Source organism: Lissotriton vulgaris, chromosome 2_1, assembly GCF_964263255.1.
Source record: "Lissotriton vulgaris chromosome 2_1, aLisVul1.2, whole genome shotgun sequence".
In the NCBI taxonomy this organism is placed as follows: Eukaryota; Metazoa; Chordata; class Amphibia; order Caudata; family Salamandridae; genus Lissotriton; species Lissotriton vulgaris.
The window spans coordinates 1,249,616,313-1,249,630,249 of record NC_141687.1 but is presented as its reverse complement, the minus strand read 5'-3'; the positions used below and the strand labels follow the sequence as shown (position 1 = coordinate 1,249,630,249).

The window sequence follows — 13,937 nt, the reverse complement described above, 5'->3', positions numbered from 1 at the left end:
GTTTAGCTTAACTGTTACATATATAACTTCCACATTTCTAATTGTTTCACCCCTATCATGCTAGTTCCCGAGACTGTTATTTATTGTGTGTCCATCGCAGTCAGTTATATTTCCTTCAAATTAATCAGTTGGACCAGGTCTAAATACTTAAACCTTTATGTTTCTTCCAATATAAATCATATAAGCAAAATGTGATTCAATTAGTTCCTACAAGTCAGAAAGCACTTATATCGGGATTAATACGTAGCCTTAATTTAAACATCACTACACACTCCCCGAATATTAATTTGAAGGCCAAAGCAAGATTGTCAATTTATTTTTGACGACTATCAATCTGACTCATTCTGCCAGGACATATTCTTTTATCATATTAAGCATCTTTATGTTTTGGTTTCTTATTTCCTCATACATAAATGAACATGCGCAACCTTAGGACTTAAAGCATGTTTACCTGTCCTGTTAAACTTGTAAGCTTAAGTGAAATTAATTGTGGGTCATGTAATTGCTGATAGATAAAGTATCTCACTACCTTTCTCGATATAATCCAGGCAAATGTATAACAAAGAGTTTTCTACTAGTGACCGTCCTTTCCTTCCTACATTTTTATCCAACAATTCAATGCCTTTTAAACATATTGACCTCTTTTCTTGGGTCATTATGACATAGTAAGATTGTTTCAAAACAGCAATATATCATTTTTTTCTTGTATACAGCCTCATATTTCAAACTCATGCTTTCAGTTAGCATCAAACTATTTATTGAGCCTTCAGCACTTCTTATAGCTTTAATCTCATAAGCGAGCAACACTATCATGAGTTCCTTGATTATCTTTAACCCAAGTTTTTCATATTTGTTGGACATGACTAAAGGTTTGGTTGTGATATTTCACGAGTCCCTGTTTGCAATTATTTCACGAGTCCCTGTTTGCAATTATTATTTTGGTGCAACAGGGCTTAGGATAATTGACTCAAAATCACCTTGACCACCCATACTTTCACCAATAGTTTCAACAGTATACATGATATGGGTGTACTTGCACCTTTTTATGCAAAGTCTAGATTATAATTATTTATATATTATTTCTTGATTTAAAACAAGAATCTTTACCATTCGTATTAAATTCAGTATTTATGTTTTCGTTGAATTTGAATTTGAATTTAAAATACGTATGAAGCGCTACATACACCATGCGGTTTCTTGGCGCTGTGGAGGCTAAAAATGCAGGGGAGAGGCAGTAGATGCTGGTAAAAAAGGAAAGTAAAAGGACAATTTACAAAGGGAAGGCCTGAATGAATAAAAAAGTTTTAAGGTCTTTACGGAAAAGAGGGTAGTGCTTGGCCAGCCGTAGGTGGTCGGGGAGGGAGTTCCAAAAGGAGGGTGCCAGGAATGAGAAGTTGGCCCCTCCCCACTTTTTGCACTTGTAGCGGGGTACCTGCAGAAGTGATTGAGATGATGAACGAAGCTCTCTAGCGGGGATATACTCCCTTATCATGGAGGCAATGAAGGCGGGAGCTGAGCCCTGGCGCGCCTGGAAGACCATACAGCCTGTTTTAAAAAGGGATCGCTCCCTGACAGGCAGCCAGTGGAGCGCCTTCAATAAAGGAGTTGAATGGTGAGAGCGGGAAAGGCCGTACACTAATCGGGCCGCCTGGTTTTGGACCAGTTGGAGCTTCCGTAGGCTGTACGCCGGAATGCCGTTGTACAGGGCATTGGCGTAATCCAGCCGGGAGATCACCAAGGCGGACATGATCAATTTAAGTGCCAGGGGAGAAAAGAAACGAGAGACAGCGCGAATAGTGCGAAGAGTGAGAAAGCAAGAAGAAACAACAGAGCTAATTTGTGAGTGGAGGGTAAGATGATTGTTAATTTTGATGCCTAAGGTCTTGACTGAGGGAGAGGCGGTGGGAGGGGAACCAAAAGAAGAGGGCCAAAATAAAGAGTTCTAGGGACTGGAAGAGCCACCCGTGAGAACCAACTCAGTTTTATCCGGGTTCAACTTCAGATGGTTGTGGTTCATCCAGTCCCTAATGAAAATCATAGTAGTCTGAAAGTTGGAAATAGAATGGGAAGAAGAGGATAGGTTGAAGATGAGCTGGAGGTCATCCGCATAGTTATATACGGTGACCTCCAGCTGCTGGAGCGCAAAGATTAGGGGATAGATATAAAGATTGAACAAAAGAGGAGAGAGAGAGGAACCCTGGGGAACACCACAAGTGACCTTAAGTGAGGTGGCCGAGAAATCCGCCAACCGGACCGCCTGGGTGCGGTCCCTCAGGAAGGACGATAGCCAGACCAAGGCCGAGCCCCAGATTCCCGCCGCTCTGACACGTGAAAGCAAGATGGAATGGTCCACCGTGTCAAAAGCGGCGGAGAGATCGAGGAGCACCAGGGCCTGGTGTTTGTTTTGGTCCATGCCCTCCCTGAGGTTGTCCAGGACCGACACCACGACGGACTCGGTGGAGTGCCTAGGCCGGAAGCCTGCCTGGCGAGACGCCAGGCCCCCATTCACTTCTACATGGGCGCTGAGTACCGATGTTACATGGCGCTCAAGCACCTTGCCCAAATAGGGCAACAGTGAAATAGGGCGATAATTAACTGGGGCGGAGGGGTCCGCACCAGGCTTCTTCAGAATAGGCACTATTGTAGCAGATTTGAGTGCTGGGATCACAACCCCCTGGGCAAGGGAACTGTTAAGAAAAGTAATCGGGGGCTTAGTACAGACAGAGTAAATCTGTTGGAGAATACGGGCCGGGCAGATGTCCACCGGGGAGCCTGACTTTACCTTAGGAAGTATTGCCAAGAACACTTCTTCGGTGAGAGGGGGGATCGAAGAAAGGCAGCACTGGGCAGTCGGGGGAAGGGGTTCAACAAAAGTAGGAGAGGGGAGTGGAATATTGGCTTTGATGTTACTAATTTTTTCCAAGAAATAAGAATTCAAAGAATCACATAAGGACTGGGTAGGGGGAGGTTTAAGTGTAGCCCTGTCAGAGAAGGCCAGATCATGAATAATTGTGAAAATCTCCCTGGGTTTATTCTCCTGCCACCAAGATTTTTGCTGAGAAGTAGGCAGTTTTGGCGCCTAGTATGGCTCTTTTATATAGTCACCTAATAGTGTGGTGTAGTGGGTTTTCATTAAGGGAAAATAGTCCCTTCTCCATTGCCTCTCAGCCCGCCGAAGGGTCAGCTTTTTTTCCTTCAGATCTTCACTAAACCACCGATTTGACTCCTTAGGCCTTCTAGTTGAAATCCGACGTAGGGGGGCTACCGAGTCACAGCCTCCAGCAAGCCAGGTGTTAATGGAGGTGGCTTGAGATGAGGAAGATATGCCCGCCAGGTTAGGTGGAGAGTTCAGGAGGGAAGAAGATAACAAAGGGAGGTCAACACGATTCCAATTTCGCGCCCGGGTGTTTTTGGCAAGCGGGACCTTAGCTACAGGGTTAAGGTGGAGGGAGAAGGAGATTAGAGCGTGATCTGACCAGGGACATGGGGCCACGGACATAGCAGAAACGGAAATATTAAGAGACCAGACCTGGTCTAGCACGTGTCCGTGTGTGTGCGTGGGTACTTGTATATGAGATACAAAACTCAGGGATTGAAGTGATTCTGTAAACTGCTTAGAGGAAGTGCACTCAAGGGGGTCCGTGGGCCAATAGTTAAAGTCCCCTAGCACTAGGACTGAGGCGTAGTTGATCGCCAAGGTAGCCAATAAGTCCTGAAGGGCTGGCATAAACAGGTGTGAAAACTGGGGCGGGCGATACATTAATAAACAAGTGAGCGGGGGAGAAAAGGTAAGAGAGCGGACCACAAGATGCTCAGTGGGAGTAATAGGAGGGGAGGGAAGAAGTTGAAAATTATACTCTGACCGGGCAATGAGAGCCACACCGCCCCCTGTCTTGCCCGCCGGGCGGTCTGCACGGAGAGCCACATAAGAAGGGGGGAGAGCAGCCAGAAGGGAGGGCAAAGAGGACTCACAGAACCAGGTTTCCGTTAAAAATAGCATGTCAGGCTTGTGAGAGTCGAGCAACACAAACAGCTCTTGATGGTGTCTAACCGCTGACCTGGTGTTGAGAAAGATGATAGACAAGGGGGGGGGGGGAAGAAGATAAGGAGCCAGGAATGGAAGAAAGCTGCGTCGAGGGGATCACCTGAGAAGAGGGGAGATACGAAGATGGAGGAGCGAGGCCAAGAGAAGAAATGTGGCTAATGATAGAGTCGGGCAGCGGCCAGTGGCCCTGGAAAGCTGTTAAATCCTCAGATGAATAAGAGATGGGAAGGGCATGAGGACGCGCCCCTAGCCCCGTCCGGCCGCGGACGGGCGCAGACGGGCTTGACTTAGGCGCCACTTCGGCGCGCCTTCGCACGCCAGCTACGCTCGTCCGCTGCGCTTCCTCATTGGGGGCATTTAAATAGGAGCGGAGCGCGGGGGTGTGCCGCCGAGCTAGGTCGCCTGACCAGCCCAATGGAAGATGGCGCCACACACCACTGAACCCTGAAAAAGTAAGTGCAATTAGTCTCCTGTGAATTTTCAGCAGGGGTTAAAAACAGAACTATGGCAAAATAAAATGAAGTGCCACTGCTCTCAATCAGCAGGGCGCAACAGTCACACACAGTAAAACAATGCCGCTCCTAACTGCAGACGCGAACCCTCTGCCACCGGGGTCGCCTGCCTCCAACAGCGAGCAATGGGAAGCCACCCCTAAATAGGGGCGGAGCGCGGGGGGGGTGTGGCGCCGAGCTAGGTCGCCTGACCAGCCCAATGGAAGATGGCGCCCACACACCACCGAGCCCTGAAAAAGTAAGTGCAATTAGTCTCCTGTGAATTTTCAGCAGGGGTTAAAAACACGTTGTGTCATCTTTTACATAAGTTAAATATTTCTAGTGTGCTGATGCTTTATTTTGTCACTAAAATACTAGAAAATAGAGTATCTCACCCCCCCCCCCCCCAATCAAGTCTCTTTCCTCATTATCATTTTTAAAATTACTAAATAATTCAGCATAGCAGAAGCATCATCTGCAACTAAGATTATTGTTTGGTTACTTTGCATATTATTTGCTTAATGGTGATTTGTTTTTAATTTATTTAAATGATCGTAAACATGTACATGAGACACGTTTTGAAACAAGAGATTAATTAACAAAAAGTTCCATTAGCACAAGTTATTTCCTATACCAATTACCAGGAGAAGCACCATAAACCTATAATATTAAACAACATTAAAAAGAAGATCTATTGTGACTGACGCACTCCATGTAAATAAAAGGAGACAAGTGGACACACATACAATGAGCTGAACTTAGTATAAACATATAGAATTGAAAAAATATAGCTATAACTCTTAAAACAGATTCATATCATATGTCCAAATTCCCTATCTTGACAATGCCCCATTTCATAATTCATATACGCATCTCGATCATTAATAGCTCAAATGAACGTGAAGGGTTATGGGCAGATTTCCATTAGTCAGTATTCTTTTTTCCCCATTAATATAGTCAATAGAAATAAGGGTCTAACATGCTGTAAAGACAATGCCCATAAGGGTAGAGATAATTAAGAATGGCAAGCAACTTTGACATTGGTAAAGTCTGCAACATAATCACATTTACTATTTCAAATATCACGGGCCATACATTTTTAGCTTTAAGGCAATCACACTGCATTGAGATCAACGCTGATGGGGTGAGGTTACATGGTCAGCATTGCTGATTATGTTGCAGGCCTTGTAGATATTTTCTGAATGGTGTCCAGTACTTCTTAAGTATCACATTTGTTGGAGTAACTGTTGCTATGAGTCCTAGGAATTTCAGAACTGTATTTCAACACTACATCCCAAAATTACACTGTTTTAAATTCAGTCTTGGAAGTGTTTTCCATTGGCTGAATTCCTGCCTGTGAGCCATGATTCGTAGCGAGTGGGGTCCATATCAATCACATTTGCCTTAAGTTAAACAGATTTCCATTTCCATTGGTCATTTTGTAGTTCTCTGCTGGGCAACAGAAGGAGCAGATTTAGCAGAGTGATGTACATGTTGGAACCTGAATATTAACCTTACAAGTCACCGAGTAGTGATAGGTACAGAAAAAGCATTAGTCTCAAGGACAAGGTATGTGACCCAGTTTTTTTGATTCATCAAGAAAATTACTAGAATATAGCCAGTGATTGGAAATATGTGATTTGGCGGATGCAGTAAATGAGCCATAGTTAGGTACTTGCTGCAATTTTCCGATATAATCCATATGGGACATCATTTGCTGATTCCCACTACACTGACCTATCCTTTCTAGCTCAAATAGATTAAGGGCCTGATTAAGAATACGGCAGTCCACAGGACCATTGTTCTTATGGTTGAGTGGCATGAACTGGCGCACTGGCGGTCTGACTGCCGCATTTTGAGTGCGATGGTCCCACCTCCAGAAGCCCGCAGCATATCCACGATCCCTTGGCAGTGACGCGGCGGTCTGGCCCAGGTAAATTGCTGGTGGTGCTGCTGCGGCACCGCCCATCATATTCAGAGTGAATCCGCCATGAAAACTGTGGCGGTGAGGAAACAAAGTGGGCCCTACGGTGCCCCCTGTTTCTTCAGGGTCATGGGATTGATTTATTTATTTTATGCATTCAGGGGGGACACATGTTGTGCCTCTCTGTGTGCATGCATCCTCTTTCCTGCGCGGCAGAGACTGCAGAGTCTATGCCATGCAGGAATGGCCTTTGGCGCTTTCATTGCAGTGTCTTTTTAATAGGTACTACAGTGGGACCGCCAAAGCACTGCCAGACACGAGGAAACTCATAATCTGGCGAGCGGTGTTCACAAAACTTTGGCGGTACGGCAGCGGGCGGTGGCGTAGCAGTCCTGCTGCCACACCGCCAAAGTCATAAGTAGGCCCTAAATGTTCTACATAGCAAAGTTTTGTGAATACAAATGCAGCTGTGTAGCAGAAGTTACCTGCCCATTTTTCCTCTTTTGATTACACAATTCAGACCTAAGCGCCTTAGCAATGTGAGAATCTATCTCTAGCTTCCTCCAATGATTAAATCAAAAATGTATGGCAGATCATGGTGCCAATATCACTAAAGGTGTTTTTATGCCACAGCCAATGACAAAACAATATAGATACGCTTATGACTTATTTGAAAGAATAATTCATTCTTTGCAATGAAATGTGTGTTATTTGTTGTATCAAAGTTTCAGTGTTAATAACTAACCAAGGAAAGACAGAGAAAAAAACATAAGGTATATAATAGAATGAATCTTAGGTGAATTCACAACATATTGACTTAATGTCGCGGAGTCCAATTCTTTTTCTCACCTACATTGTACTTAGGTGTGCAATTAAAATGGTTCAGAAATGCAGATGTATGCGAACCGCCTTACTCCTAAACAACCAATGTGGCGTATATTTAGATTTGTGAAATTATGCCCACTGTAAATGCCACCTGAGGTTCCATACTACATAGGTTGGGAGATTCTACTGTGAATGATGAGAGTACATCTGTATGGACAGTAGGAATGGGGAGGAAATACTCCCAAAACTGGTATGTGTTTATTGGGAAAAGTAGGGATTCTCCAAGGGAAAAAATATTTTCTCTAGGAAAAAATAACATGTTTTAAAGTGCGTTTTGCATTACTGCAGAGTATTTACCCAAGGTACATTTGTAGGAGAACATGCTTTTGTTTTTTTATACCTTGTCACTCAAAACAACGTAACCTCGAGCACTTGCCCAAGGAAACTGCAGCTATTGCACATTCCCATGACTACTCCAAGAAACTTGTGTCAATGGAAACAATTAGTCATACAGTTACTCCAAAGGCCGGAGTAACAGTATGTCATTAGATTTACTGACTTCTTATAATCGGGCCCCCCTGTTCCTAAATTATATGTTCTCTATTGAGCTTTGCACACAATAAAACAACTCTTAAATGTCACAATGCAGTGCCTCTGCAAACGCGAACTTACAAGCAATTGTATCCTTTTCCTTTCAGCTCCTGTATTTTGGGGAACTGTAACAAAGATAAATGTCTATTTTGAGTCCTGCCTGCCTCGGTTTGGTACTTGTAGCAATATAGCAATTTAAAAATATTTATGTTTCCAACAGATGAACTTCAATCTTTTGGGATGTTTGAAATAACTTGCTCACTAGACTCAAATGGAAACATGTAACAACATTTAAAGAAATTAATGCAATAGAACAGAAACAACACTCAGAACGAACTAGTTAGCATGTATCATTTATTTGGCCACTTTTATGTAAATAAAGGCACATTTTGCTATTGGAAAAAGATACAAATATGGGCATAATCCAAATAACATAGCAAATGGCATTTAAAAACAAAATGGACAGAATAAACATTTGTAGGTAAACTATTCTTTAGCGGTTCAATACATTTTTGCTTTGTACTTTCCCAAGAAGATGATGATAAACATTTGTTCCAATACCAAACTAATGATGATCAAATTTGAGTGACCCTAAAAATTCAGCTCAGACTATGTTTTTCTCAACCATGTATAGGTGGCAGTACATACATCAATGTATTTTGTTTACCTAGCCCTTAAAGTATACAAAGCTGTTTCATAAAGAGAAGGGTCAAAAGGCAAAATGTGGTCCCACAGGGTAACTTTAGCATTTGGAGCCAATTTTGGTTCTCGAAAAATATGACATGAAATTGCATGACTACTCACATATGTAAAATTTACACATGTGAAAAATCATGCACATGAATTTTCACCTAACTTTTATTTTGTTTTTTGATGGGTAAAACCTTTTTACCCATGGAAAAAACAGCTACCTACACAGCCATTAAATATGAAGTGGTTGCCTCCCCATGCCTATCCTCAAAACACACTTACTCCTGGCCATTATTAAAATAAACCTGCAAATGTTTTTAAGGAAAGAATCTACCATCAAGGATTATTTGAATGCATGCGAACTTAGGAGTTTGTTGGTAGTCATCTACTTTTGCAGAGAACATCCATATTTCTGTCCGTACATCTGAATTTGTAAATGAAGAAATTCCACTATACTGGTGGAATTTCCAGAGAGTAACCTGGTGACGTTAAAGTGATGTTACCTGATCGTTAAATCTTCTAAGTCATCACAGAGGGTACACATAATGTACATGCAGGCCATTTCCTGAACTCGTTTCATGGCCAAACCTGCTCAGCCTACCTTTTTAACACAGTGTGTATTATTGGCATTTAACGCACACACAATTTCAGCACGGTAAGGGAAAGGAAAAACAGGAAGATTACATTATTTGCCTAGGATCACCCAATTTGTATTGGTTGGCGCCATTAATTTAAACTAGGTATCCTTAATACAGAAGAATCAACTCCTCGTTGGGTACTGCAAACGTAAAAAAATGGTTTTCAGCATTCACAGGGCCTGAATATAAGTGGATCCTCCAGGGTGTGAAAATTATTGCATCTGATAAAAATCTAACTCCGAGATTTTCAGAATTTATCGATGTGTTATTAATCTCATATTCCAGCTTTCCTGGGACTAACATGCAAGTTCTGGTGCTTACCACATCATAAAACTCATGAGGGAGAAATGTGGGCAGCGGCCAGAGGGGCTGACTCTGGAGCGCAGGGATCATGGTTTGATTGCCGGCGACAGATCAGCATCATGTGACTCTGTGCAATAGCTCACTTAGGGCCAGATGTAGGAAGCCTAATACCGGTCAGTAATGGACGAAATTACCGAATTTCGGCCGTTACTGACCGATATTAGGCATTTGAGATGTAGGTGGCTACATTTCAGATTCGGTAATTTACCGATTCGGTAATTTAAGGAATTCTTAAATACCGATTCGGTAAATTACCGAATCTGAAATGTAGGAAGCACTCAAGTGAGTGCTTTTCACCTGTAAGAATTCGTTATTTACCACCAACTACAAGTTGGTGGTAAATAACGAAAACTGTTAAAAAAGCAATTTTGTGTTTTTTAACAGTGCCATGTGGCAGACATACATGCCCTTAGGGCACGTATGTGTGCCACATGTGAACCCATGCACTATTCAGGGGTGCAACAGGGTGTCAATGTGACACCCGGCCACCCTTGTAGGTCTTCCCCCTTACCGATTCGGTATTTACCGAATCAGTATTCCCCATTCATTCCTATGGGCCTGGAGGCCCATAGGAATGAATGGGGAATACCGATTCGGTAAATACCGAATCGGTATTTACCGAATTTTACAGATTCGGTAAAAAATGCCGAATGAATACCTACATACCGTTTACCCATTCTAAAATACCCATTCTAAAATACCCAATCAGTAAAATTCGGTATTTGAAAATCGATAAATGGTACTTATCTACATCTGGCCCAATATCTCCTCAACTATCTCCAGCGCCTTGAAACCTTAAGGGGTGATATGTTCACGCTTTACACATATGGATCATTATTATGTCCAGGTCAAAACCAGATTTAAAATTCTGAAATTTAACAAAGGATGCATTTTTTTTAATCACATCTGGTAATTACCAGGTGCGATAAACATCAGACCACAGGTACTTGCAATCCCTGCACGAACAGGCTACCAAATGTTTGCAATTTGATGGGTTACTTGTAATTGGGTCCTCTGTAGATCATTAAGGCAGCTTTTCCCCATTGAGCTTCTTGTCTTTTCAACTGATGAAAGGCTGGTTGGTGCTGTATTGCATTTTGCGTTGCTGCAGCACTTTATGTTCACTATAAGGGTTCATGTGAATCTCACGGTTGAGAGGAATTCCAACTGATTCTATTGGGGAAATGATTTAATTTGCTTAGTTCTCATTGATGTTCTAGCTCATAGATTCCAGCGCTCATGCGCAAAACACTCCCATGTTTACTACCTTTGATATTTGAACTGCACCACTTATTTTAATTTCCCCATCTAATCAATGCTCTATTCCATTTTCATCTTTCTGTATTTGACTTAATTTTCATCTTATTTGATACTCGGGAGGAACAGCAGTTAGGCCTGATGAGTGGAGCATTCCTCATTACATTTAAAATGAAATCAAGCAATTCACATTAAACTAAGTTGTAGACATATATATAAATTGTGAGTTATTATAATCAAGTGTGCGGTACTGAAATGCGCCGAATAGTATAAGGGAACAGACTGGATTAAATTGGGTGAGTGAAGCTGTCATAAGAGATACTTGTTCATAGTTGTCTCTGATCCAGTAGAGGTATGCGTAATTATCAATATCACGTGATGCCCCATGAAAATGTGCACTTGTAATGGACATAGCTGGGTGCTTATTTTTAAGTGACTGCACTTTCCACATAAAGCTCATATATTTAATCTGGAAATTCTCTGATTTGGTGCACACACTGCAGGCAATGATCCTGGGAAATGAGCAGTGGCTTCCTCTCTCTGTTTCCTAGCTGGTATTTCTAAAGCTCATGAACCAACTGACAACATCTGGATAAAATGTGTGCTTTAGAAACTGCTGTTCCACAAAAACAAGCATACAGCTGGGCCCTGCAGAATATGAACCAAAGTTTACGGAAGTTGTTAATTTTTCACACGTATGCCTCTTGTTAAATAGGTGATTTGTGGGTCAGAAACTGTAAATAAGTAGTAGCCTAAAAAAAGTAGTAGTTTCTAAAAGAGAGGCTTTCTTTTCCCTATCTTCAAAAGTACTCAAGTGGGAGACTAGGTGTTTGCACCTCTTTGGAAACAGTTACAGTGAGAGAGGAGGCCACAGCTGCCAGGTTAGCCCAGTGGTCAATGAAGTCAGGAGAGAATACATTGCAAGGCAGTTATTTCTGGCAATGAGAAAAGGAAAACAGACTTTTCCTCCTCCCCCTGTGAAACAAAATCGAAGACATGCACCTAAAATGACACCACCTAGCAAAACACCAAACTCTTAATATTGAATGGTAAACATAATATTGACAATAGAAGAACCCACTTTTAGCCTTTCCTTAGCTGCCCGCATTACTCAGAAGAGGTACATTGAAATGTGAATAGACTAATGCTACCTCATGAGGGCGGAGTTTATTCCGTTGTGTCAGTTCCATCTCCATGTGTTGCAAAAGGAAATTAATTTTTATACAGTGCAAACATGGCCCTTTCTGCTATCAGAGCGCTATACAACATGGTGGCAAGCAGATAAGCTTTAACAAGTGACCCGTTGGGGAACCAAAGCACTGTACATCAGGAAAAGCAAACATAAAAATTATCTTTTCGGGAATCAGTTTGAGGTGATCAATTTTTAACGTCAATATTAAAACATTTTTACACCAAAACATTTGTTTTCCTGATGTACTTTTGTTAATTGGTATTAGTTGTAAAATCTTAAAACAATCACTTATACACAGCAGTTTTTTTGCACATTTGAATTAGAAAATGCAAGTGCTTAATAAGTCACACAATTAGACACACAATGCATTAATTACTTGTTTATGCAAAAATACGCATAGATTCACTGTGCAATTACTTTATTTTGTGGCACTTGTGCTTAATTTCGAACGGGCATATGGTAGCCCTGCAGGCCCAGCATCTTATAGTGATATGAGGTTTTTTGGTTTCTTGTCTGCAGGTTTTGCATTTACCTTTGCTGGTTTGTGTTTGACGTGTCTGTTTTATTTCTTTTTTTAACTCAGCCGTGAGTTGTGCATCAGTACAGTGTGCAATGCCAACTATGGTGATGCGTTTGGGATCCCAAACACAGTCCTCTTCATAGCTTCCATTGGTGGGCGGCAGCCATGCTGTGTCATATCCATTCTGATGCCAGGTGGTCTGGAGCGAGACTCCAGCACCCTCAATCTTTTTCACCTTTCCAACTCGAACCTTGAGTATGAACACTACTCTATCAGCATTACTACATAATGCAGGGTAACACATTGCTTTCTGCTTATCCCGGCTACAATACACGCCAGCCCCCAACGTGCCACCAGCGGATGGTCTAAAGCCAGAGGTAACAATGGATTTAGCGTTGCTTTTCATAGTCCCGTGATACATGGTGTAACCATGGCCCCTCTGAGGTTCCTGCCCAGGTTTCAGCTTCCTGTTTTCATCGGTGAATGTTTTCCATCCACTGAATGTAAGGGTCATTTCAACACCTGCATTATGAGGTAGCATAAATCAATATTAATGACACAAAATGCCAGTATAAACACAATTTAATATTTATTATTATAATATGATGATCAATTACAAAAATCAATACACAAACAAAATACATTGTGCAACATTAAAGTTTAGATGCATTGCAACAAGATTGTAGAATACAGTGTGGGCAAATCCTGCCATAAAGGGCAAAGTGTAGTGGGGGCATGGATTTCTAGGGAAGCTAAGTATGGGAACATCTTTATTAGCCTGTATGTGTTTGTAACTAAGGCAGATATAGGTCAATTGATGAAGACAGCCCAAAGAGGTAAAATATGAATGACAGACAAATAGTTGCCATGCTATGTTATTTGACAGCATACAGCCAGGTCATTAACTTCTATTTGCAATACATGAAAAATACATATTTGTAATGACTTGCCATTCTCAACCTGTAGCATTTTTTTCTCTCCTTACAAGGAATTATGAAACTAAAGAAGCAAACAATATCATTAGGACAAGTTCAGAATTGTAATTTCTTCTGTATTTCTATCTCTACATGTCCTTCTAAAATTATTGCACTGCATTACCTCGCTGGGAGCTTTCAATTCTGTCTATGATGTGAAAGGTTATAGATTGGTGGCTGGGTTGATATTGCGCAACACCACTATCTTTTTCTTACTTCAAATCAGTGGCTCTAGGGAACAAGGGAAAAACGGCCACTAACGTCCCCACGGCTTTGTTTTTGGCTACGCTCGTTGTGCATTACAGTAATTATGAAATATGGAATGATGAATTTCTAATCACTTGAAGAAAAAGAGAAAAAAGAAAAAGAAAATAAAAAAAGACTGTGAAATAATTGAAAAAGCGAAGATCTGGATTTGTTTTTTTTC

At 41.7% G+C, this 13,937-nt stretch overlaps 2 protein-coding genes across 7 annotated transcripts in view; both read right to left on the bottom strand.

The window, feature by feature from the left end:
* Positions 1-13,937, bottom strand: part of LOC147732445 (uncharacterized) — a 299,986-nt gene that overhangs the window by 221,577 nt on the left and 64,472 nt on the right. The gene's annotated exons all lie outside the window — the stretch shown is intronic.
* LOC147732444 (uncharacterized) overlaps positions 8,214-13,937 on the bottom strand; it is a 169,242-nt gene continuing 163,518 nt past the window's right edge. For all 4 annotated transcript variants that reach the window (XM_086956971.1, XM_086956969.1, XM_086956968.1 and 1 more), the window contains one exon: positions 8,214-13,058. In XM_086956971.1, the coding sequence (XP_086813097.1) occupies positions 12,430-13,050 (621 nt within the window). In that variant the 5' untranslated portion in view covers positions 13,051-13,058 and the 3' untranslated portion in view covers positions 8,214-12,429. The remainder of the gene's footprint in view (positions 13,059-13,937) is intronic.